This window comes from Haliotis rubra, unplaced genomic scaffold, assembly GCF_003918875.1.
Source record: "Haliotis rubra isolate DU_JTF1 unplaced genomic scaffold, ASM391887v1 Scf445, whole genome shotgun sequence".
NCBI lineage: Eukaryota > Metazoa > Mollusca > Gastropoda > Lepetellida > Haliotidae > Haliotis > Haliotis rubra.
The window spans coordinates 271,443-295,479 of NW_025767130.1; the positions used below are offsets into that span (position 1 = coordinate 271,443).

At 41.6% G+C, this 24,037-nt stretch overlaps 1 protein-coding gene and 2 long non-coding RNA genes across 8 annotated transcripts in view; 1 reads left to right on the top strand and 2 right to left on the bottom strand.

Annotated features, from left to right (window-relative positions):
* Window positions 1–4,417: 4,417 nt before the first annotated feature.
* Window positions 4,418–9,537, bottom strand: LOC124289630. Its single transcript, XR_006901721.1, has 3 exons — window positions 9,378–9,537; window positions 7,041–7,043; window positions 4,418–4,428 (listed from the first exon to the last, which is right to left on the bottom strand). It is a non-coding gene; the product is annotated as an uncharacterized LOC124289630 (long non-coding RNA).
* A 5,418-nt stretch (window positions 9,538–14,955) lies between these two features.
* On the top strand, window positions 14,956–18,656 carry LOC124289629. Of its 4 annotated transcripts, XR_006901718.1 has the most exons (13): window positions 14,956–15,175; window positions 15,456–15,547; window positions 15,718–15,797; window positions 15,889–15,968; window positions 16,020–16,059; window positions 16,503–16,582; window positions 16,749–16,788; window positions 16,842–16,893; window positions 16,995–17,126; window positions 17,247–17,338; window positions 18,052–18,235; window positions 18,288–18,339; window positions 18,389–18,656. It is a non-coding gene; the product is annotated as an uncharacterized LOC124289629 (long non-coding RNA). The 4 variants fall into 4 exon arrangements; XR_006901717.1 differs by lacking the exon at window positions 16,842–16,893 and having other exon boundaries at window positions 15,758–15,797; window positions 15,929–16,059; window positions 16,761–16,812; XR_006901719.1 differs by lacking the exons at window positions 14,956–15,175; window positions 15,456–15,547; window positions 15,718–15,797; ... (2 more) ...; window positions 16,503–16,582; window positions 16,842–16,893 and adding an exon at window positions 16,685–16,706 and having other exon boundaries at window positions 16,761–16,812.
* A 591-nt stretch (window positions 18,657–19,247) lies between these two features.
* LOC124289628 (BTB and MATH domain-containing protein 36-like) overlaps window positions 19,248–24,037 on the bottom strand; it is a 44,712-nt gene continuing 39,922 nt past the window's right edge. For 2 of the 3 annotated variants that reach the window (XM_046726235.1, XM_046726234.1), the window contains exon 3: window positions 19,724–19,971. In XM_046726235.1, coding sequence (XP_046582191.1) covers window positions 19,821–19,971 — 151 coding nt within the window. In that variant the 3' untranslated portion in view covers window positions 19,724–19,820. Of the gene's footprint in view, window positions 19,675–19,723; window positions 19,972–24,037 lie in introns of those variants that run through there. The other variant, XM_046726233.1, reaches the window with a different exon arrangement.

Consider the following 24,037-nt stretch of genomic DNA (forward strand, 5'->3'; position numbering starts at 1 on the left):
AAAACTAATAGCATCTATTTGGATAATACAATATTAAAATGGCTAGAGATCGCCAACAACTGAAGGTAGATCACCAAACTAGGGACCATGGGGACTTACAGTACCTTAGCTACCTGCATGGACCCTAGTTGGATTCACACCATCCCTTCAACTGCTGGCGATTGTAAGCAAATTAAGCCACACATTAAAATGACAAGAATCCTACGATTAAAAAAAGTGGAAGATTGTGAATTTTACTTCAAATGCTTTGGGGACTTACATGTACCCTCTCAGGAGGACAATAATTTTACAGTACTTTTAACCCCCTTGAGGATACAGCCAATAACAATCTAAGTTACTAATTCAAACTTCCAATGGTAAAATATTTACATCTATTTACAAATCGTTTAACAAATCTAATTTTTAAAAATGCAATAATTAAAATGAGAGCTGACAGTACTAAAAAGATCCTTCATAGTTCGTGATGCAGAAATAGGTAACCCTATTATTATTGGAATTACATAAACAGAAAAAGTGTGTAGAGGAGAAATGTGTGTGTGTTTATACATATGGTGTTCCATAATACATTTGAAAAAGCATGCATGCATTCGTACCTGTATCCAACAATAATATGTTATTGTTTATGGATGCACATATGTACGCATTAACTCCTTTGTATGTATCTAGATATCACAACGCTGGGTTGAACTAATATTGTAACACTTCCAAGCTTTCCAAAATATACAGATAAATATGTGATAACCCATCCAAGGCATTTCCAAGCAGCAAGATTCATTTTGGTTGATCAAGAGACTCATGTCACAATTCTATGTCTTAAGACGACACATGTACTGTTTTGATGATCTGAACTTCGTAAGAGTGATATTGGTGTGAAAATCTAATTGTCCATTTTTGGCAACAACAAGTAAGGCTTGCCATGCATGAAACAACATTCAAACTTCCCAAACTGTATTTCCTGTCCATCTTCAAAAGAGACACACATGACACAGACAGGAGCATACATGTGTCCGTTTACCCGTACTTCGACTGACATTGAAAAACATCAGTAGCTCCATGAACGTAAGGCAATGCAAGAGATCCTGTATTTGGTCATCATCTAAGACTGCAAGCTGTATGGTGCCGCCTCTGGTGATGCCTCATACTCCCCATGGTCTGGACAGGGAATGACTTCGACTCAGCCCACAAGCACTGGTGGTACTGATGTCGGAAAGCCATGGTCTTGCACAGATTTTTCTGTTTTTGACTCTGTGTACAATTTCTTTGAAATTGTGCTTGCCCTCGAACCTCATTGTCCAAACGTTTATGAGGGGCCAAATGTGTGTGAAGGACGTAGTGAAACTTGGGTTTGAAATCGTGCTTCAGGAACTCTTTGTATACAAATTGACAAATATATGATTGCAATCATTCATAAATGCACAGTATCCGTCGCTAGTGATGGGGGCGCATATGTTTTCCACCATATCCATGAGGGCAAACAAACCTCCCACTTTGGGTCTCCTTCTTCTTCTACAGCAAAACCGACCAACAGGGGAAACAACCGCAGTAGGCACCAAATCTGCATCCAATTCTGTTTCACTTTGAGTTTACATAACTGTGCTGCCAAGATAGTTGGCTCGTTTGACTTGTCATTAGAACCATAGGGGAATTGTCAGACTTTACACCGTATGTGTTCGCTAAACCTCCAGCATCAGTGATCACATTAACTTTGTGACCTGCAATTGTACGCTCAGGCGCAGCCCTTGGCATCAGTGCTTACCAGCATCTCATCCCTTTGTGATCATACAGAGACCGACAATTTCTGAAGACCGAAAAGGTTCCATGAATCCACCGAGGCTGTGCGCTCCAAGATTATCAGCAAATAATTAAAGCAATTGAACCATGGAATTGAAATTCACCTTCACTTCTTTCTATCACAACGCCTTCAGTTTCCAAGGTCATTACATCACGTATGAGGGGCTGCATGACTTTGAACAGTCCATTTGTTTTGATTGATTTAGAGCGAGCAAGCAATGCTAACTGCATAACGTGTAGTTTGGACCTGTGTTTGGACCCAAATTTTCTATGACAAAATAGAATGCGCCATACTTGTAGTGTTTTGCTTTTAGGACCAATGGGGTTTACACCTGTAAACTCATCATAATACAACATGATCTGAATTGCTCTTTTGTATTCTGCCAAATAACTGATTTTGTTTAAATCTTGAACCGTCACATAGGTCACGCATTTTCCCATCCTGAGACTGTTGTTGGCTCATAACCTGAGAAAACACATCTTCATGTTCTAGGAGAGACTTGATTGTTTCTAAAAGAGGGATGTACTGAACAACATCGGGTGTTCCGTCGGGTAAATTACCAACTACGTGCTCTACCGGTTTCCCAAAAGAAACCTGATATAGGAATTGAAGTTATATTCATCACTTACTTGACTAAGTATCCTTTCCACCAATTGCTTTTCACCAAGAACAGTTCGTTCCATCTCATTTAACAACAAATCATTGCAATGTGCAGCTGTCAATATCTTGTTTACTTCAGTCAATGTTCTTTCGCTCAACCAATCTAGTATATTCCCTACTAATTCAAGAATCAATGGACAGGCTGAGTGTTGCAGTCTGCTTGTTTCACGTAGATGCAGTTATTGCAATGCAACATATTGCTTTAGATCTTGTGTTTGAATGGTCTGATTGTTGTGATCCGACTCATTCGCATCATTTCTGAGATTCAAATGTATTTCATGCTCAATATCATCCAAATCTCCTTGTAGCTTATTGAATAGATTGTTCCTATAAAAGACGTTGTGTTTTGATTTTATGTGCCTCTTCAAAACTCGGTTACTTTTAAAGGTCGCCTGGCACGCATTTATACCACAAGTCAGTTGAAAACTTGGGTCATGTGAATGAATTGAATAGTGGGAAAGTAGGTCTGTAAAATGCCTTAATACAAATGTACAAGTGACACATGAATAAACACTCACGTAGTTTTCATTCATCTTTTAAAACAGTCCTGAATTATTCTATTTTCATTACATTTAAAAATGTCAATCCGTACTTTAATTTTCTGGTACTTGATTTGCCAATTTCCAAGTGAAGTTTTGTGTAATTATTAAACGTTTATTCACACCGGATAGGCCTTGGATTTGAAGTGTTAACGACAAAAGTGATGTTAAATGTTTTGCATGCATGTATTGTGTTGGTTGTGTTGTTGAAAATAAAAAAAATGTGATTAAATGAGATTGGGGGTTGAATGGACGTTAACTATAATTGTATGACCTGAGCTAGGGGAGGTAACTCTATCATATGTGACAAATGAAGTTTGTCAAGTTCAAAGCGGGTTCCTGCAAATAATGGAATAGAAAATCTATGCAATTAAACTGACCATTTTGACATTCTCAAGCACACGTAAGTACTAAATGTTATTAGTCGATAGATATTTGTGTTGTATCCAATGCTATATGGCCACTTTGGTGACACAATTGGATATGCACTATACACATGAGGGACGTAACTATAATTGTATGACCTGAGCTAGGGGAGGTAACTCTAATATATTGTCAATATGTCGTCGATGCGACAACGAAGGTTGTCAAATTTCAACCGGGTTCCTGAAGACAATGGAATAGAAAAATTCATGCGATTAAACTGAACATTTTGACATTCTCAAGCACACGTAAGTACTAAATGTTATTACTCGATATAGATTTATGTTGTATCTAACGCTATATGGCCAGTTATTATTCGGAATGTGTGCACAAATTTGTGTGGTGTCCAGTTGAAATATTTCTTCATGATTTTCCGTTAATATGGACAGTGCGAGAATCAAAAACACTGTATTCGTACTCAGTAGTTATCTAATGAAAGGAAATGGTAAAAGTGTTTTGCATATACTTACTATAACAACTTTTCCAGTTCCTTTGACGTTCCTGACTGTTGCACCTCGTTTACTGTGACCTTCACTGTGAAGGACATCAATCCGTCAAGTTTGACAACCTTGTATTGTCAAAATTTGATAAAACTCGCGATATGACAATATAATATTGTCACCGCATATCTTATGTAAAACGCGTGGTTAAACTATAAACATGATCGTCAACACTATCTAAATATCATATCTAATAAATGATTGTTTTAAAGCAATCAGTATAAGACTCTCAGTATTGTCACAATAACAACGTGGGTTGTCATACTGACAACTCTCAGTGTTCAAACTGACAATTCATAATTGTCAGAGCAATAATGACAAAGCTAAAATTGTCAAATTGACAACGTTTTATTTACAGTGAAGCTACAGAAAGAAATCTCTCTTGGTCGCATTGCCGGGCCTTTGCCCTCACGCCCGATTCAAAACCTCAAGGTATCTCCGTTGGTTTTGTCAAAAAATATCTGACACATTAAATGTCTCCACAATCGCGGATAGCTACCGTCTCAAACACCATCTCTCCATCCCCGGGATCGTCCGTCAACGATGGAATTTCCACGGAATTTTGCTCTGTTCGAGTACACACGGTTCGATGAGGCGGTAAGTTTAGTTCAGCGTTTAGGCAAGGGCGCTCAATTAGCAAACTTCGATGTTAAGTCAGCCTTCCGTTTGCTCCCAGTGCGTCCGGAGGATTTCCACCTGTAAGGTATGTACTTTCACGGAAATTTATATTTTGACAAATGTCCCTTTCGGCTGTTCTATATCATGCTCCTTGTTTGAAACATTTAGCCGTTTCTTGCAGTGGTGCATAACCAAATACACCAACAGTACATCCATCATGCACTAAAGAGTATTCATATTCTTTAACCGTTATGTATTCTTGTTTTAATCTCGGAATGTGTGAGTACAGCACGTTCTAATTATCAATGGGTGCGGTGGGGTAGTCTCGTAAAGCCGAAGACCCGGGTTCGAATCCCCACATGGGTAAAATAAGTGAAGCCCATTTCTGGTGTCCCCGCCGTGATATTGCTGGAATATTGCTAAAAGCGGCGTAAAACCACACTCAGTCAGTCACTCTAATTATCAATGAAACGGTTAAAGTTGTCAGTGAACTTTGATCATGAAAAGTAGTTCCGTCAACCAATCATATTTCTTCTCTGCTCAGCTGACCAATCAACGTTGAGAATCACTGAAGAGCACATGTGCGATTATTACAAAAATAATCACATGTGTATCCTAGCCCGTAGAAGCACCAATGGGTTACAGATCAATCTGTGCTTTTCTATGTACCCCGCTGGGAATGCCGACCTCATTTGGTACTTCGAGTAATAATTCTTTATCTCGAATAACATTGAATCACGTTTGACATACGGAAATTACCGATGTTTTGTGAATGCAAATCGATGGAAGAGAGATAACTCAAAATTTGCTTTTCTTGTCGTCTGGTACTCCATACTATGATCCGATACCCGTGCTTCAAACAGTTCTAAATTACCATTGAGGTGTTCGGTAAGATAAAAACGTTGTTCACTGGTCCCTCGGTGTCCATGGGTTGATGTACCCTCGATGTTTCTTTATGTTCCACTCGCACTTTGGGGTACATCAGGGTACATCAGCCCATGTCCTCCTCGAGACCAGTGAACAACTTATAGTATTACTGTAGAAAATAATACAAACTAGAAACAGGCTACAGACAGCCAGCAGCTGAAGGTATATGAAGATCACCCTACCATGTTCAGTCGAGTTGAGTTGAGTTGAGCTGAGTTGAGTTGAGTTTTACCGCATCAGATTTATTTCGGCCATACAACCACGAAACCAAATCTACATTATATACTATGTTGTAGTACAAAGTTTACATGTTTTTTAAAAACACATTTATTCATTCATTACATTATTATTTGCAAACAGAAAATGTCATAGCCCCAACTTAAAAAGCAAGCAAACCGTCATACACATTGAATACATGTAGTTACAATAATGGTATATATCAAAGGAGATCTACAATACTTTTGCTTCACGTTTTGAAATACTACTCCTACATAATATTTATCTCACTTTAAAGATAACTTTTCATAATGTACAGAGATGTGTGTCAGCAAAAATTATAGTCATATTAAATTAGCTTGACAGTAATAGGTAACCAGGCCAGCGTTTCACAAAGAGCCTCCTAAATTTAGGATATCGTAGCCCTTTACGACATTGTTTACGACCCTCTTCCGACCTTCTTTTACGACAGTTTCACAAAGACGACGTATCCATGTCATAATAATGTTTATTCTAGCCTTAATAAAAAGTCGGCCCATGACCCACCAGCGCTCAGTTAAGTGGGCCATTCAGAAAATAGTGTGGGCCATGTCAAATTGCTGTGACTTGTTAGACATACAGTACTAATTAGTTACTAATTTGAGTTCACTTACTGGTCCAATAATTGTCTGTGCCATTCCCTGTAAACACATTATTTTTTGTGATGGGTAATACACACCGTACATCGCATGCGATTTGCTTCTTTGTCGAACGATACCTATGGGTAAAGCTGCAACCACGTATTTTGAAAACACGTGGACGTGATACATAGTCCTGGCGTTTCTCCTCAGACCAATCCTCTTTTTCGGTTATCATCGTCGTGGTTGGTTGTGCTCTCTGTATCGTCATCGTGACAAGACCCGGGTTCGAATCCCCACATGGGCACAATGTGTGAAGCCCATTTGTAGTGTCCCCGCCGTGATGTTGCTGGAATATTGCTAAAAGCAGCGTAAAACCAAACTCAGTCAGTCGTCATCGTGACAAGGTTTTGCTTTTTCGCCCAAAAATAATGAATTTTCGTTTTGACATCGGCGTTTGACTGCCGGTGTGTCCCTCATGGCAACAACATTATAAAACTGCTACATGCAACGTGATTGGATCACGACCAAAGAAACCGACCAATCAGAATCTGTTTTACAAAGCGCATCAGATTTTCTCATAACACCGATTTGTAGGCTTCGCAATGTTCGTTTGAAACAGCTTGAAAGTGATGTGCAGAGTTCTTGGCATTCAAAACAATAACAGCTTGCTTCAATGAGAGAAGGTAGCGCATTTTGTAACACTAAGCCTGCGTTTTGAATTTTGTTTGAGTTGACGCTTGAAAACGAACTCGTAATGCATTTGAGATTTATGTTTAATATCTCGAATGCGCCAGCACGGCCTGCCAGTATTTTAAAGTGCGCCATATGAACTTTCAGTGTGCGGATGGCGCAAGGGCGCGGCCTAGAATGAACACTGGAGTCCGATGAGGTCCTAAATCCATGTCGTACATTGGTATAAGAGGTACTTTGATGCATAGCAACACATAAAGCGAGACCGAACGGGCACCTACTTAGCTTCTTGTTCACAAACTATTTCAAAAGTTTGAATAACAATGCAAACCTTATGTTTTTAATTGAAGTACAAGTTATCTTATGGTAAAAATATCAATCAATGAATTATTTTGGATTCTCTCACAAGATAAAAATAAAATATAAATATGACGGATTCGAACAAGCGATAAGTGAGTGAGTGAGTTAATATTTATCGTCACATCGGCAATATTTCAGCCATATCGTGACGAGAACAGTTTATAATTATACAAGCGATAAGAAAAGAACTACCATCGCTGTTACCCCTGGGTGCCAGAGGGACAGATTTGTCCTTCCTCTTCCAATAAAATTCTAAATATCACGCACACAAATATATTTGAATTCTGTGGAAAATTCCCTGTTTCTTGAAACCACTATTATCTAAGACAAAGCTAAAGTGCTTAAAGGAGAATAGTAGACAATTGCAATAAAGATAAAGTCATCAGAAACATGTACCCAAATTTTTATTTAAAAATATGGTTCATTTTGCTTTTATCGCAAAACAGTTTTCTGTTATCCGAGCTTCGGTCATTATGCATAATCCGCTTGAACTCACGTGACCTTTCCGCTCGTGACGTCATATGTGACAAGCGTCCGCTATATTGTCTAAGAACAAGCGCTACAGTAATACAAATCGTGTTGTTTCTGTCGTTTTTGTAAATGGCCTAGGGATGCACTGAATCATCGAACAATGGAAAGAGCCACCATTTCTTTTCGTTTTCCAAGTAAAGAGACAGATTTAGGCAGGAGAAATGCTCCGATCATTCCTAGTCGGGCGCATATGAAAGAGACATGCACACATGTGGTATGAAAATCTCAAAGAAGAAGGAAGAAGTACCAACCAGATTCATTTATACTCCATCATTCCCTGTTACAAATTACTGTCAGTGGTCCGGTTGCCAGTCGAATTGCCCCCACTACAAATTGCCCCAGCAAATTTGGTCAAATTGCCACAGGATGGTAGTCAAAATGCCCCAATTTATTTAAAATGATTAAATATAGGCCAAAAATGCATAGTTTTGTCAACTTTGATATTATGTTCTTAGTTATGAGTTTACTAATGGAACAATTATCAGAAATATTACTTCCTAACAACTTTTATATGAAGAACATAATATCAAAGTTGACCAAAACTATGCATAAACGGCATATATTTAATCATTTTAAATAAATTTGACCAAAGATAGAATGAGTGACCAAATTTGATGGGGCATTTTGTAGCTGGGGCAGTTCGACTGGTACCAATGAGATGAATATTATCAAAACTAGTGAGGAGATTTCACATGAGCTTAAACAAGTTTCGCTATAACGTTCTTTTCGGTTTGGAGCCCTAAATGCTGCAGTCTAACCGAAACATTGCCGAATACAACGGCAAATCATGACGTACTTGTTGCTTTCAGTGTTTTCCATTTTGTTCAGTTACTCGCGTCGACATCACACTCGCTATTTGTCAGTAGTGTGTGCCGTGAAAGTTGTTCTGTGTTCACATTGGCTGACAAGATGTCATTCTAAGGCTATGGCTGAGTACCATAACTATTTCCATAACCAAACACTGGGGAAACATACATTGTCCTGACTAGTATTTTATAATTCAACAGTTTTCGTGGAATAACTTATCCGCGTCGCGAATATTATCTCTGCTCGACCGCTTGATACGTTATTAATGCAAATCTCCCAAGTTTGGAGGACACTCACTCACTAATTTTTTTCAACAAAATAATTCCAGTGTAATTTTTTGTAGCAGATAATTTCTATTTTCCGAAGTCTGAAGCATAATTATTTTGTTTTTAAATCCCAGACACCCTACAGTCATATATTTACAGGGGTGGGTTTGCTTGTTGGAGCTGTTATCACATTTTGCTGACAAATAGTATTCTTGTTAAAATGATATGGTCTATTTCTATTTTGACCTCAACGGGTGCCTCCGTTTCGCTTGATTCTTCTTTTTCTGGAAGATTGTCTTGCAAGATGTAAAAACGGATCGTATTGAAGCGCAATAGGAGTATCATTAGCTTATTCTAAAACGTACTGGTCATTACGTCATTCTGCACGTAACTGTACTGATTCCAGGCTCCCGAATAGCGATTCTTACCTTACTTTCCGCTGGACATATCTGTCTGCAGCCATTGTAATAATATGGTTTGTAATATTGTAACTGTAGTAACACAGGAGACAAGACGCCAGAGAACTCGGCAACTCGGTGAGTACAACTGTTGTTTCACTTTCGATGTTGACAGTTGACAATACACTTTCGAGAAGCAGAATAAGGGAGGTAACTCGGTTTCCCTAATGCCCGGACTTGTCCATACACATTTTATTCATACGGCGAGAGAGAACTTGACCTGATTTAACTGGAGCGGGAGAGGCAACTGGTTTTCAGTAACCCATGCTTGTCGTGAGAGGCGACTAACGTGGGTCAGGTGGTTAGACTCGCTCACTTAGTTGGCACATATTTATTGTATCCCAATGTATATTGTGGAGAGAAATTTCACCTGAGAGACAAATTCAGCCTGATTAAAGGGTTGGAGGCGTTTGCGTCGCAGGTTATTAAGCACAACTCAGTAATGTGCAGACTCGGTTGCGTTGACATAATGCCGATAATTAAAACATTACTGACGCATTAAGTCTAAACTGTGCATGAAGACCTAAAATAACTATATCTAAGTACTGACAGCGGAAAAGGCGTGTCTGCTGATGAGGTTGTCACATTTCGTGTTGAAACGATCATTTTCCGCAATCTTGCTTCGACACTCAGACGGGTGCCCTCGCTTAACGCGCAGCTGCAATAAAAGAGAGGTGTCAAGCTAAATTACAGAAAGATCTATAAATTTGTAGACCCGTCTGCCAAATGGCAAAACCTGATCCACTTGCAAAATAATAAAAATGCGAGGGAAAACTTACCATTACTCTTGCGCCACGTGTTCTTCTTTCACTGTCCAGCAAGGAAATGGAGTTGGTTTTGGATAGCGCCGTGAACCCACTCACATAATAAATACAGATAAGCAAGATGAATGATGTGTGCCTGTGATGTAATTGTAAATACTATTCTTGAATATTTGCTTCTATTTGTGCTCACATATATTTTTGAACTTCATGTGCATACGATGTGATAATAGAGCTTCCCAGTCATTGGCTATTGAATAGATTGGTTCATGCATTATGTTAAATTTGATATCACGTAGTGTACTGAATACTAGCATTTATCTCTTATGACTGACTGACTGAGTTTGGTTTTACGCCGCTTTTAGCAATATTCCAGCAATATCACGGCGGGGAGACACCAGAAATGGGATCACACATTATCTCTTATGAAGGAGTTACGCTTGTTTAATGCATCTACAACTTATGCTTTTAAGCATTATGTTAAATTTGATATCACGTAGTGCACTGAATACTAGCATTTATTTCTCATGAAGGAGTTACGCTTGTTTTATTCATCTACAACTAGGGCTGGGACGGGTAGGAAAAATTGGAATCGAGTACCCGCATGTACTTACCCGAATCGGAATCGTGTACCCGGAAATTTAAGGAATACATAGCTTCAGTAAACTTTCTGAATATTCAGTCACGATTTGACAGATATTATAACAGAAAACCTCAAAGGATGGCAATGAGACATTGAAACTGATCTTAGGCTATTTGATTTACGTCTGTTTATAACTAATATGAAGAGTAACACCATTACTTACATTGTTACTTTAAGCACGGAACATTTGTTAAAACACAGAACTTTTCATTCCCGCTGTTACTGTGATTTGACTACTCACTGCTCATGCGCAGATAAATTACCGTCGTTGATAATAACCTCCATTAACTGGACAATGCCAAAAATGTGTGTTACGTTAATAATGAAAAAGACCAGTTATTCATTCAGCCAGTAGACAACTACGTGATTATGCTGATTATTATTTGTTAAACTATGAAATGTATATGTTACGTGAGTTCTGCTTCTATTTCTGATCATCTTTTCTTCTTATTGTAATGATAACCAGTCGAACATTGTATTTGCAAATCAGAATATTAATTCCTTAGTTTTAATTGATATTCCCAACACATACAATCATTTAATTGCAATCTCTTTAATAGTCAATGTATTCATGTTAAACGCAAATGTAAAAGCTGTGTTTAATGAAATTGAAAAAAAAAAAATAGAAACTAAAGACAAAATTCAATGTACATGTAATCTTAAAACCTTGATAAGCAATGAACACAAATACACAATGTAATGAACACGTTTATTGTTTAGGTTGTGTTTTAGTGCAAGATGTTTTTGTATTGACCTTGTACAGCTTCCGCAGTAGATTGACATATTAGATTAAAAATCGTATGGGTCTTCAAATTTGTAACTGTGTTAAATTATAAGATTAAGTATATCCTGATCCTGGCGTGTCAGCTTCATAAGGGATGAAGCCCAGGAGTAGCGCAAGTCCCACACCTTCACCACTTCAGCAGAATTCACAAGCAGGGTCTAACACTTATAAATCTCAAAACCATAAGCAGACTGTACTATCAATTTCAGACATGATACCACAGAGTCGGCATTTGGTTCTCTAGCTATTTGCATCAAGCTCAAAATGAGCCCAAACACTCAACTTAGCACGGGTGTCGTCCATATTGCTCTAGATTAGAGTTACCTGCCGTTGTCATTACAGAGTTCTCGGCCCTTTCCGGGTACTCTGATTCCTTGAAATGGGACTCGATTCCAGCTGTACCCGACCCGGATTCGAGTACCCGAGTATCCGTCCCAGCCCTATCTACAACTTATGCTTTTAAGCACTATGTTAAATTTGATATCACGTAGTGTACTGAATACTAGCATTTATTTCTCATGAAGGAGTTACGCTTGTTTTATTGATCTACAACTTATGCTTTATGTATATTGGTCAAAGTTATTGACAGTGGTCTCTGGTGCAGCGCGATCACACATATCACATGATCGGCAGGAGAACACGTGACCAACATGTCGGTAATGATGAACGTCTAAAGACAATTCTATGTATGTACACAGTATGAAAATACAAAGATATCCAGTCATCTCAAGAATACAAGAGTGGTTCGGGTTGGGGAACAGGACCCTGACATTGCAGGGATTGGGAAAGGCATGGGCCTTGGGCCATTTTGCACATTAGAATAAAAATGGCCCATTAAAAGTTTGATGTTTATTATTGATACAAGGGCAGTGGCCCATTCTAAAATCAGAAAATAGCTAATAATCCTCAAAATGGCCCATTGTCAAAGTTCTCTATCCCAATCCCTGCATTATTTTGTGTATAATGTTTTTCAAGGAATAGTATTCATTTCTCGAATGGGTTTTGTCGTGACTATATCTCACGTGGGATGGTGATCTACCTTTGGTTATTGGCGATCTATAGCCCATTTATATACTGTCTTGTCCTAATTTGAAGTCCAATGTTAGAGAGATATACTAGTTATATTTTTAATAGTGTGATATTCTATTTGGTTTTACTGTCCTTCGCTGACAGTTTTGTTATAATTTACATGTATTATTGGTCAATTTGAAACTTGCTTTAGTCACGATATGGCTGAAATATTGCCGATGTGATTGTAAAATTTAACTATTCACTCACATCCAGTAATATTGTGAATAATTCGCCCTCTCTTTCTCTGTCGACTAACGGGATCGGGTGGTCAGACTCGCTGACTTGATTGACACACGTGGTCTTATCCAAACTGCATAAATCGATGCTCATGATTGATCACTGGATTGTCTGGTCCAAACTCGATTATATACAGACCACCGTCATATAGCTGGAATATTGCTGAAGCCGTTAAAAACAAAACAACCAATCGAGTACAGTCAGACCTCGTTAATACGAACACTTTGGTATAACATTTGACAGTTGGCTTGAAATCACGTGTATACAGTTCGTCTAAATATGTTTTATTAACAGACAATCATGACGGAAAACAACAACAATAATTACAACAACAACATCATCATCATCAACTACAACAAAAACACTATTCAGAATACATTATCAATTCAACGAAACCAAGTACAGTATAAAGATGGAAAATAGGATGCTCTATGTTAAGATGGTACTAAGAGTGTGTGTACTGCAAGATGTACTGGATTAACACGTACATGTATTAACAGTAGGTGGAATAACATTTGAATCAAGGCAATAAATAGAAAACGCATGGAATAATTGAGTGAGTGAGTTAAAATGTAGACGTCACATTTCAGCCATATCGCCAAGTACAGCGTGACAACTGGATTGTCACAGAGTATACTTGAAACTTGTTTCTGGCCATTATGAAATATTGCAGTGTTGCATTACTATTGCTGGACTATTGTTAAAGGCGGCATAACTACTAACTCACTGATTACATTATTATTAATTAAAACATTATAAAAACGACCTCTAGATCTATAGCTAGCAACCAAAGTTAGGCCACAATACTGGGGTCCGTTGGAACTTACGATACTTCTCCTACCTACATGGGCGGTAAGGTAGCCTAGTGCTTAAAGCCTTCGCTCGTCATGCCGAGAACCCGGGTTCGATTCCCCAGATGGGTACAATGTGTGAAGCCCATTTCTACTGTCCCCTGCTGTGATATTGCTGGAATATTGCTAAAACGGCACGGCGTAAACTAAACTCACTCACTCTCTGCTACCTACACGGTTCCCCAGCATTATTCAGGGAGGTAATATTTACATTGTCTAAGAATTTCAACTACCGTAAAGATTCGGTAAAACAACAAGATACTGCTACAGATACAAAGCAAAGCGTACATGATGATGTATCATGTGACAAGCTTGTAGTGCTTACTTGTGCGAGTACAGTGAGGATGTTTATCTGTCTTAATTGTTATCCGTTTGTGGGGTTGGACGGCAAGTCGCGCAGACTGATTAGGAATGTGGCATTTACATGGGTAAATATGGTAAACATTTTTAAAACTTCAAACGCAGCTTGCAATTTCATGATAATTTGGGTAAATACGGTAGGCTATATCAATAAAATGTGATTGTTGTATGTGAACAATGAAAAAGAGGATGCGATGATTTGATTGAGAGAACCTCGAGGTGAGATTGTTCAGATAACGGTAGGAAAGATTTGGTTAGGCGGGGAATGAAATTAATTTCATCTGATCATTCAGGATTACAACAGAATGGTGTACATTGTCAATGCACACAAAGCACGATTTTGTATGCAGTTTCGGCTCAGTCGTCGTTGCATACATAATATTTCTTGATGGCAATAAAATTACAACAGGGACTGTTTTATAAGGACGAGATGACACCTGGACTGTAAACGGTTACCGTCCAAGTTTTGTCTTGAGAATGTCAGATGCTGTCTACACCAAGCTACAGCATGGTGGACGGTGACGTGGACGGTGAGGTGGATACTGAAGTGGAAAGCGACGTGGACGTTGACGTGGAAACACAATAAGACGGTGGCGTGGACGGTGTCATGAAGGGTGATGTGGACGGTGCAGTTGACAGCAACGTGGAGAGTGATGGTGGAACTGGATGTGGACGACGACGTGGACGGTGACGGTGAGGTGGGCAGCGACGTGGACGGTGAAGTGAGCGGTGACGGTGAGGTGGGCGGCGACGTGAGCCGTGACGTGGGCGGTGACATGGATGGTGATGTGGAACAGTTGGGCATTAAGCCATGCCGGATGTTGTGCTCCTTCAATACTTATGGGTTTGAACTAAGAAATATAGCCTTAGCTACAAAGTGACAGTTTTTACCAACTTTGATTCTTCATATCAGGTGGACGGCAAGTCATGAGTTCTTGCTTTCTGTAGATAGTGTTTCTGAAGAGATGACAGTGTGCTTCGAATGACAATACAATGAGTAGCAGCTTCGTTTCTGGAGGACGTGGACAGTGAGGTGGACGGAGACATAGACAGACGGTGAGGTGGACAGTGAGGTGAACTGAGACATAGACAGACGCTGAGGTGGACGGTGAGGTGGACAGAGAGGTAGACGGAGACATAGACAGACGGTGAGGTGGACAGTGAGGTGGACGGAGAGGTGGACATAGACAGACGGTGAGGTGGAGGGTGAGGTGGACGGAGACATAGACAGACGGACGGTGAAGTGGATGGTGAGGTGGACGGTGAGGTGGACGGAGACATAGGTGACAGGCGGTGAGGTGGACGGAGACATAGACAGACGTGTGAAGTGGATGGTGAGAGGTGGACGGTGAGGTGGACGGAGACATAGACAGACGGTGAAGTGGATGGTGAGGTGGACGGAGGCATAGACAGACGGTGAAGTGGATGGTGAGGTGGACAGTGAGGTGGACGGGGGAGACATAGACAGGCGGTGAGGTAAACTGGACATAGACAGACGGTGAGGTGGACAGTGAGGGTAAGGTGGAGGCACAGACAGGCGGTGAGGTGGACGGTGAGGTGGACGGACGGAGACATGGACAGACGAGTGAGGTGGACGGGTGAGGTGGACAGTGAGGTAGACGGAGACATAGACAGACGGTGAGGTGGACAGTGAGGTGAACGGAGACATAGACAGACGGTGAGGTGGATGGTGAGGTGGACGGAGACATAAACAGACGTGAAGTGGATGGTGAGGTGGACGGAGACATAGACAGACGGTGAAGTGGACGGTGAGGTGGACGGAGACATAGACAGACGGTGAAGTGGACGGTGAGGTGGACGGAGACATAGACAGACGGTGAAGTGGATGGTGAGGTGGACAGTGAGGTGAACTGAGACATAGACAGACGTGAAGTGGATGGTGAGGTGAACGGAGACATAGACAGACGGTGAAGTGGATGGTGAGGTGGACGGAGACATAGACAGACGGTGGAGTTGATGGTGAGGTGGACAGTGAGGTGGACGGGGAGACATGAGACAGACGGTGAGGTGGACGGGGAACATAGACAGACAGTGAAGAGTGGATGGTGAGTTGGACAGTGAGGTGAACTGAGACACATACAGACAGAAGTGAAGTGGATGGTGAGGTGGACAGGAGAGGTGGACGGTGAAGTGGTGGTGGTGAGGTGGACGGAGACATAGACAGATGTGAGGTGGACGGTGAGGTGGACGGAGACATAGACAGACAGTGAAGTGGATGGTAGAGGTGGACAGTGAGGTGGACGGAGACATAGACAGACGGTGGTGAGTGGAGAGTGAGAGTGGACAGAGACATAGACAGACGACAGAAGTGGATGGTATGAGGTGGACAGTGAGGTGGATGGGGAACATAGACAGCAGGCAGTGGAGGTGGACGGAGATATAGACAGACGGTGAAGTGGATGGTGAGTTGGACAGTGAGGTGGACGGAGACATAGACAGACGGTGAAGTGGATGGAGAGAGGTGGACGGAGGCATGACAGACGGTGAAGTGGATGGTGAGGTGGACAGTGAGGGTGGACGGGAGACATGGACAGGCGGTGAGGTGAACTGGAGACATAGACAGACGGTGAGGTGGACAGTGAGAGTGGAACGGAGGCACAGACAGGCGGTGAGGTGGACGGTGAGGTGGACGGAGACATAGACAGACGGTGAAGTGGATGGTGAGATGGACAGTGAGGTGAACTGGAGACATAGACAGACGCTGAGATGGACGGTGAGGTGGACAGTGAGGTGGACGGAGACATAGACAGACGGTGAGGTGGACAGTGAGGTGGACGGAGACGGAGACATAGACAGACGGTGAGGTGGATGGTGAGGAGTGGACGGAGACATAAACAGACGTGAATGTGGATGGTAGAGGTGGACGGAGACATAGACAGACGGTGAAGTGGATGGTGAGGTGGACGGAGACATAGACAGACGGTGAAGTGGATGGTGAGGTGGACGGAGACATAGACAGACGGTGAAGTGGATGGTGAGGTGGACAGTGAGGTGAACTGAGACATGGACAGACGGAAGTGGATGGTGGACAGTGAACGGAGACATAGACAGACGGTGAAGTGGATGGTGAGGTGGACGGAGACATAGACAGACGGTGGAGTGGATGGTGAGGTGGACAGTGAGGTGGACGGAGACGTAGACAGACGGTGAGGTGGACGGAGACATAGACAGACGGTGAAGTGGATGGTGAGTTGGACAGTGAGGTGAACTGAGACATAGACAGAAGTGAAGTGGATGGTGAGGTGGACGGAGTGGTGGACGGTGAAGTGGATGGTGAGGTGGACGGAGACATAGACAGACGGTGAAGTGGATGGTGAGGTGAACTGAGACATAGACGGTGAAGTGGATGGTGAGGTGGATGGAGACATAGACAGACGGTGAAGTGGATGGTGAGGTGGACGGAGTGGTGAAATGAGACAGACGGTGAAGTGGATGGTGAGGTGGACGGAGACATAGACAGACGGTGACGTGGATGGTGAGGTGGACGGAGACATAGATAGACGGTGAAGTGGATGGTGAGGTGGACGGAGACAATGACAGACGGTGACGTGGATGATGAGGTGAACTGAGATATAGATAGACGGTGAAGTGGATGGTGAGGTGGACGGGACAATGAGACATGGATGAGGTGGACACAGACAGACGGTGAAGTGGATGGTGAGGAGTGGACGGAGACACAGACAGACGGTGAAGTGGATGGTGAGGTGGACGGAGACATAGACAGATGGTGACGTGGATGGTGAGATGGAAAGTGAGGTGAACTTAGACATAGACAGACGGTGAAGTGGATGGTGAGGTGGACGGAGACACAGACAGACGGTGAAGTGGATGGTGAGGTGGACGGAGACACAGACAGACGGTGAAGTGGATGGTGAGGTTGACGGAGACATAGACAGACGGTGAAGTGGATGGTGAGGTGGACGGAGACATAGACAGACGGTGAAGTGGACGGTGAGGTGGACGGAGACATAGACAGACGGTGAAGTGGACGGAGTGGTGAACTGAGACACAGACAGACGGTGAAGTGGATGTTGAGGTGGACGGAGAGGTGGACGGTGAAGTGGATGGTGAAGTGGACGAAGACATAGACAGACGGTGAAGTGGATGGTGAGGGGGACAGTGAGGTGAACTGAGACATAGACAGACAGAGAGGTGGACGGTGAGGTGGACTGAGACATAGACATGCGGTGAAGTGGACGGACAGGTGGACGGTGACTTGCGCGGCGACGTGGACGGGGAGGTGGACGGACGAGGTGGAGCGTCAATCCGAGGAGACGTTGACTTGCAGTGAGCTGTTTGCATTAAAACTTAATTTGTGTGAGTATCAAGCTCTGAACGAACATGAAGCATCCAAATCGTGTCCGGTAGTTCTAGAAATTCTAGATGTCATTTTTCACAAAGATTCGCCAGTGCATAAAAAAGAGAATTTTTCTTGGACTTGATATGAAGCATGGTTTCGTTTTTAGGATAGGAGAGTATCTTTTGAGTTTTGAGTCGAGGTTAAACATTATACAGTGAAGCCTCGTTAATCCGGACGGTTGCGTTTCTCAGCAAATTCGTCCGGATTGCGAATAGTCCGGACTACTGAATCAAGACCCAAGTTGCTTCCCTTACTATTACAAAAACGACACGAATCTGGATAAAACAAATAAGCATTTAATGTAAAGCTTATTGAATTCATCACATCAATAATTTTACCGAGTGACATCCGCATGTTGATCCGACGTATCTGATCACGTCCTTCCTCAGCACAGGTGAGGTAATGTCTAACAAGCGATCTATTGTAGTATGCCTTGAATGTCCGAATTATTCCTGCATCCATCGGTTGAATATGATACGCGGTATTTGGTCACATTTCGCAAAGTTAGCGAAGCACACTTGTGACTTGTTGCGTCACAGCGTTGTCGTAAAAACAAAATCACTTAAAGTCCACGTGACCGCATCTGTCTGACAAAGTACATTAACTAATCACAAAACAGCTCACTTATCATCCACGCCTTTGTATTGTGGTGTCAATCAAAGTGTAAATGTACAGCATCTTCAGTCGGGAGCTTTTAATGTCTTATTAAAACAACAACCCAGTTGGCCAGTTAATTAAGTAAACATCGCCGGGAGGTGTTGTTACGGTTCGTGAACACGACTTACAGCGTCCGGACTGTGAAGCAATTTACTGTTTATTTTACTGATTGGTGACAGCTACTTACCGTCCGGTTCCGGAAACCGAATTTGTATACTGATGCATCGATATACAGATCTACTCAAAAACTTTAGCAACGCGGATTTATCTCTAAATAGACAATCATTTCCGCCATAAGTTTTAGCTTAGTTTCATACCCAAGGTTCACGAAGTCTTGTTCCTCCACCAGCCCACAGTTTATCCCCTCCCAGTTTTACGTCTAAACCGATATTTTTCACAATTTGTATAGCTATTTCCAGGAGGTAAGGCAGGCTGTACTTATCAGCCAGATATAAAGCATGTATAACACCTTCTTTCGGTGGTTCGTCCTTTCTACAGACCGTGAGCAAAAGCTCTTCACACCTCCGCTTTAGACTTTCAATCTGGTACTCGTCAGCTAGTTCCAGCATCTTGTCCACCGTTGCCTCGGTGACAGGCCGTAGTTCTGATGGGTAAATACACAGAAGCATGTCCACAATGTCAGCATACCTTTTTCCGGGAGAGGGACTTCACGTTCCTGTTTTCTTTAAAATTCCCATTAAGCATCTTGTCAAAAACATCTGACGCTGTAGCAAGCACCCTCTGTTGACGTGAAGACGTCTGCCTTCCACAACTAGAGCAACATCAGACTTGCCAGACGGTTCGTCAAACACAGATGAACTGCAAAAACAGAAGAACAAATATATGAAACGTTTCATAGTTATTTAATGAAAATATTTTCGACAACTGATCGTCATACACGTAACTCCTGAATGTACATGCCCCCAATACTGTGTAGGTCAAAACATACCTTCTTGCTTTTTGATGAATAGTTAGCATAATGTCAACAATGCTTTTGTGGTCAGATATTTGAAAATCAGAAAGGTAAGTAATTAAAAATTCAGAGCCATCATGTCAAGTGATGCTATGCTACTTTACCTACAGTACAGTTTTCCTACAGTAGATTTAGTTACAACAGTTCTCCTACAGTAGAGCCAGTTAAAACAGTTCTCCTACAGTAGAGCCAGTTAAAACAGTTCTCCTACAGTAGAGCCAGTTAAAACAGTTCTCCTACAGTAGAGCCAGTTAAAACAGTTCTCCTACAGTAGAGCCAGTTAAAACAGTTCTCCTACAGTAGAGCCAGTTAAAACAGTTCTCCTACAGTAGAGCCAGTTAAAACAGTTTGTGCTCCTACAGTAGAGCCAGTTAAAACAGTTCTCCTACAGTAGAGCCAGTTAAAACAGTTCTCCTACAGTAGAGCCAGTTAAAACAGTTTTCCTACAGTAGAGCCAGTTAAAACAGTTCTCCTACAGTAGAGCCAGTTAAAACAGTTCTCCTACAGTAGAGCCAGTTAAAACAGTTCTCCTACAGTAGAGCCAGTTAAAACAGTTCTCCTACAGTAGAGCCAGTTAAAACAGTTCTCCTACAGTAGAGCCAGTTAAAACAGTTTTCCTACAGTAGAGCCAGTTAAAACAGTTCTCCTACAGTAGAGCCAGTTAAAACAGTTCTCCTACAGTAGAGCCAGTTAAAAAAAGTTCTCCTACAGTAGAGCCAGTTAAAACAGTTTGTCTACAGTAGAGTAGAGCCAGTTAAAAGCAGTTCAGTTACAGTAGAGCCAGTTAAAACAGTTCTCCTACAGTAGAGCCAGTTAAAACAGTTCTCCTACAGTAGAGCCAGTTAAAACAGTTTGTCTACAGTAGAGCCAGTTAAAACAGTTCTCCTACAGTAGAGCCAGTTACAACAGTTAAAACAGTTCTCCTACAGTAGAGCCAGTTAAAACAGTTTTCCTACAGTAGAGCCAGTTAAAACAGTTCTCCTACAGTAGAGCCAGTTAAAACAGTTCTCCTACAGTAGAGCCAGTTAAAACAGTTTTCCTACAGTAGAGCCAGTTAAAACAGTTCTCCTACAGTAGAGCCAGTTAAAACAGTTCTCCTACAGTAGAGCCAGTTAAAACAGTTTTCCTACAGTAGAGCCAGTTAAAACAGTTTTCCTACAGTAGAGCCAGTTAAAACAGTTCTCCTACAGTAGAGCCAGTTAAAACAGTTCTCCTACAGTAGAGCCAGTTAAAACAGTTCTCCTACAGTAGAGCCAGTTAAAACAGTTCTCCTACAGTAGAGCCAGTTAAAACAGTTCTCCTACAGTAGAGCCAGTTAAAACAGTTCTCCTACAGTAGAGCCAGTTAAAACAGTTCTCCTACAGTAGAGCCAGTTAAAACAGTTTTCCTACAGTAGAGCCAGTTAAAACAGTTCTCCTACAGTAGAGCCAGTTAAAACAGTTCTCCTACAGTAGAGCCAGTTAAAACAGTTCTCCTACAGTAGAGCCAGTTAAAACAGTTCTCCTACAGTAGAGCCAGTTAAAACAGTTCTCCTACAGTAGAGCCAGTTAAAACAGTTCTCCTACAGTAGAGCCAGTTAAAACAGTTTGTCTACAGTAGAGCCAGTTAAAAACAGTTTGTCCCACAGTAGAGCCAGTTAAAACAGTTTGTCTACAGTAGAGCCAGTTAAAACAGTTCTCCTACAGTAGAGCCAGTTAAAACAGTTTGTCTACAGTAGAGCCAGTTAAAACAGTTCTCCTACAGTAGAGCCAGTTAGTTAAAACAGTTCTTTGTCTACAGTAGAGCCAGTTAAAACAGTTTGTCCTACAGTAGAGCCAGTTAAAACAGTTTGTCTACAGTAGAGCCAGTTAAAACAGTTTGTCCTACAGTAGAGCCAGTTAAAACAGTTTGTCCTACAGTAGAGCCAGTTAAAAACAGTTCTCCTACAGTAGAGCCAGTTAAAACAGTTTGTCTACAGTAGAGCCAGTTAAAACAGTTTGTCTACAGTAGAGCCAGTTAAAACAGTTTGTCCTACAGTAGAGCCAGTTAAAACAGTTTCCTACAGTAGAGCCAGTTAAAACAGTTTGTCTACAGTAGAGCCAGTTAAAACAGTTCTCCTACAGTAGAGCCAGTTAAAACAGTTTCCTACAGTAGAGCCAGTTAAAACAGTTCTCCTACAGTAGAGCCAGTTAAAACAGTTTGTCTACAGTAGAGCCAGTTAAAACAGTTTGTCTACAGTAGAGCCAGTTAAAACAGTTTGTCTACAGTAGAGCCAGTTAAAACAGTTTTCCCACAGTAGAGCCAGTTAAAACAGTTCTCCTACAGTAGAGCCAGTTAAAACAGTTTGTCTACAGTAGAGCCAGTTTCTCAAACAGTTAGAGTAGACGACACAAGAAATGGGTTTGAAACATTGCTATATTTACTTTTACTGTGGATGTGGACCAATAGTTTATGAAACTATGAAATTTCTGAAATTATGAAATTTCTTCAGTTCATTGTTTACTATCAAATGGGATGAATATTCTAAAGTTTGCGCCATATTGACTTATCGACACCACATGATCTCAGTTAATTATTTGTGTTAAAGAAACTACTTTTTAAAGAATTCATTTATAAACTTTTAATGCTGAGATACCAGTTTTATATATAATAGCCTTGTTATTGTAGCTGACGAACCCTACAGCCTAAAGGTGATAATAACGTATATTGCAAAGAGCCTGCATTCCGAGGTAGGATTGAGTGTGTGAATGAGTTAATATTTAACGTCACATCGGCAATATTTCAGCCATATCGTGACGAGAACATTTGATATTGAAATGAAATATATGTATATTATAAAAAACCTGCCGACGAAGGACAGTAAAACAACTAGAATATCACAGAATATGTATGTAAAACTAGTAATTAAATCTAAAACGTTTTAACTATAGGGGAAAAACAATACAGTATAAAAATGGGCTATAAATCGCCAATAACTGAAGGTAGATCACCATACTAGGGACCATGGGGACTTTCCGAGGTAGGAGGCGTGGTGGGAATAAAACTTAACTACCTTACCCACTTACTCCGAGGTAAGTGCTCTTTCAGCTCGCTCTGTCAGCGCTAACGATCTCGTGGTAGAAATAAGATCGCAAAATAAATTGAGTGTTATTGCTTAGTTCTGTTACTCAGGTGAGAAATCAGGTAAAGTGGCATTGTTGCATGCAAAACTTTACGTCACCCATCCTCCTATACTTTCAGGGATTAAGAATTATATTTGAAATCGAGCTATTGATGTGTACATTTTGCAACTCACTTCCTAGTCAATTATGTGCTTATTGCTTCGCCGTGACATTTCCAAGTGCTGTGGATTTGAACCTACCTATCCCAACTCGGCCCACTACACTAATGAGGTTAATTCCACACCCTGCTACACTGACCATCTAAGGATGTCATCTGTGGGATGACTCCACGCCCTGCTAAACTGACAAGGAAAGGATGTCATCTGTGGGATGACTCCACGCCCTGCTACACTGACAAGATAAGGATGTCATCTGTGGGATGACTCCATGCCCTGCTACACTGACAAGGTAAGGATGTCATCTGTGGGGTGGCCCTCCTACACTGACTCCATGCCCACACCCAGCTACACTGACAAGGTAAGGATGTCATCTGTGGGATGACTCCACGCCCTGCTACACTGACAAGGTAAGGATGTCATCTGTGGGATGACTCCATACCCTGCTACACTGACAAGATAAGGATGTCATCTGTGGGATGACTCCACGCCCTGCTACACTGACAAGGTAAGGATGTCATCTGTGGGATGACTCCACGCCCTGTTACACTGAAAAGGTAAGAATGTCATCTATGGGATGACTCCACACCCTGCTACACTGACAAGGTAAGGATGTCATCTGTGGGATGACTCCACACCCTGCTACACTGACAAGG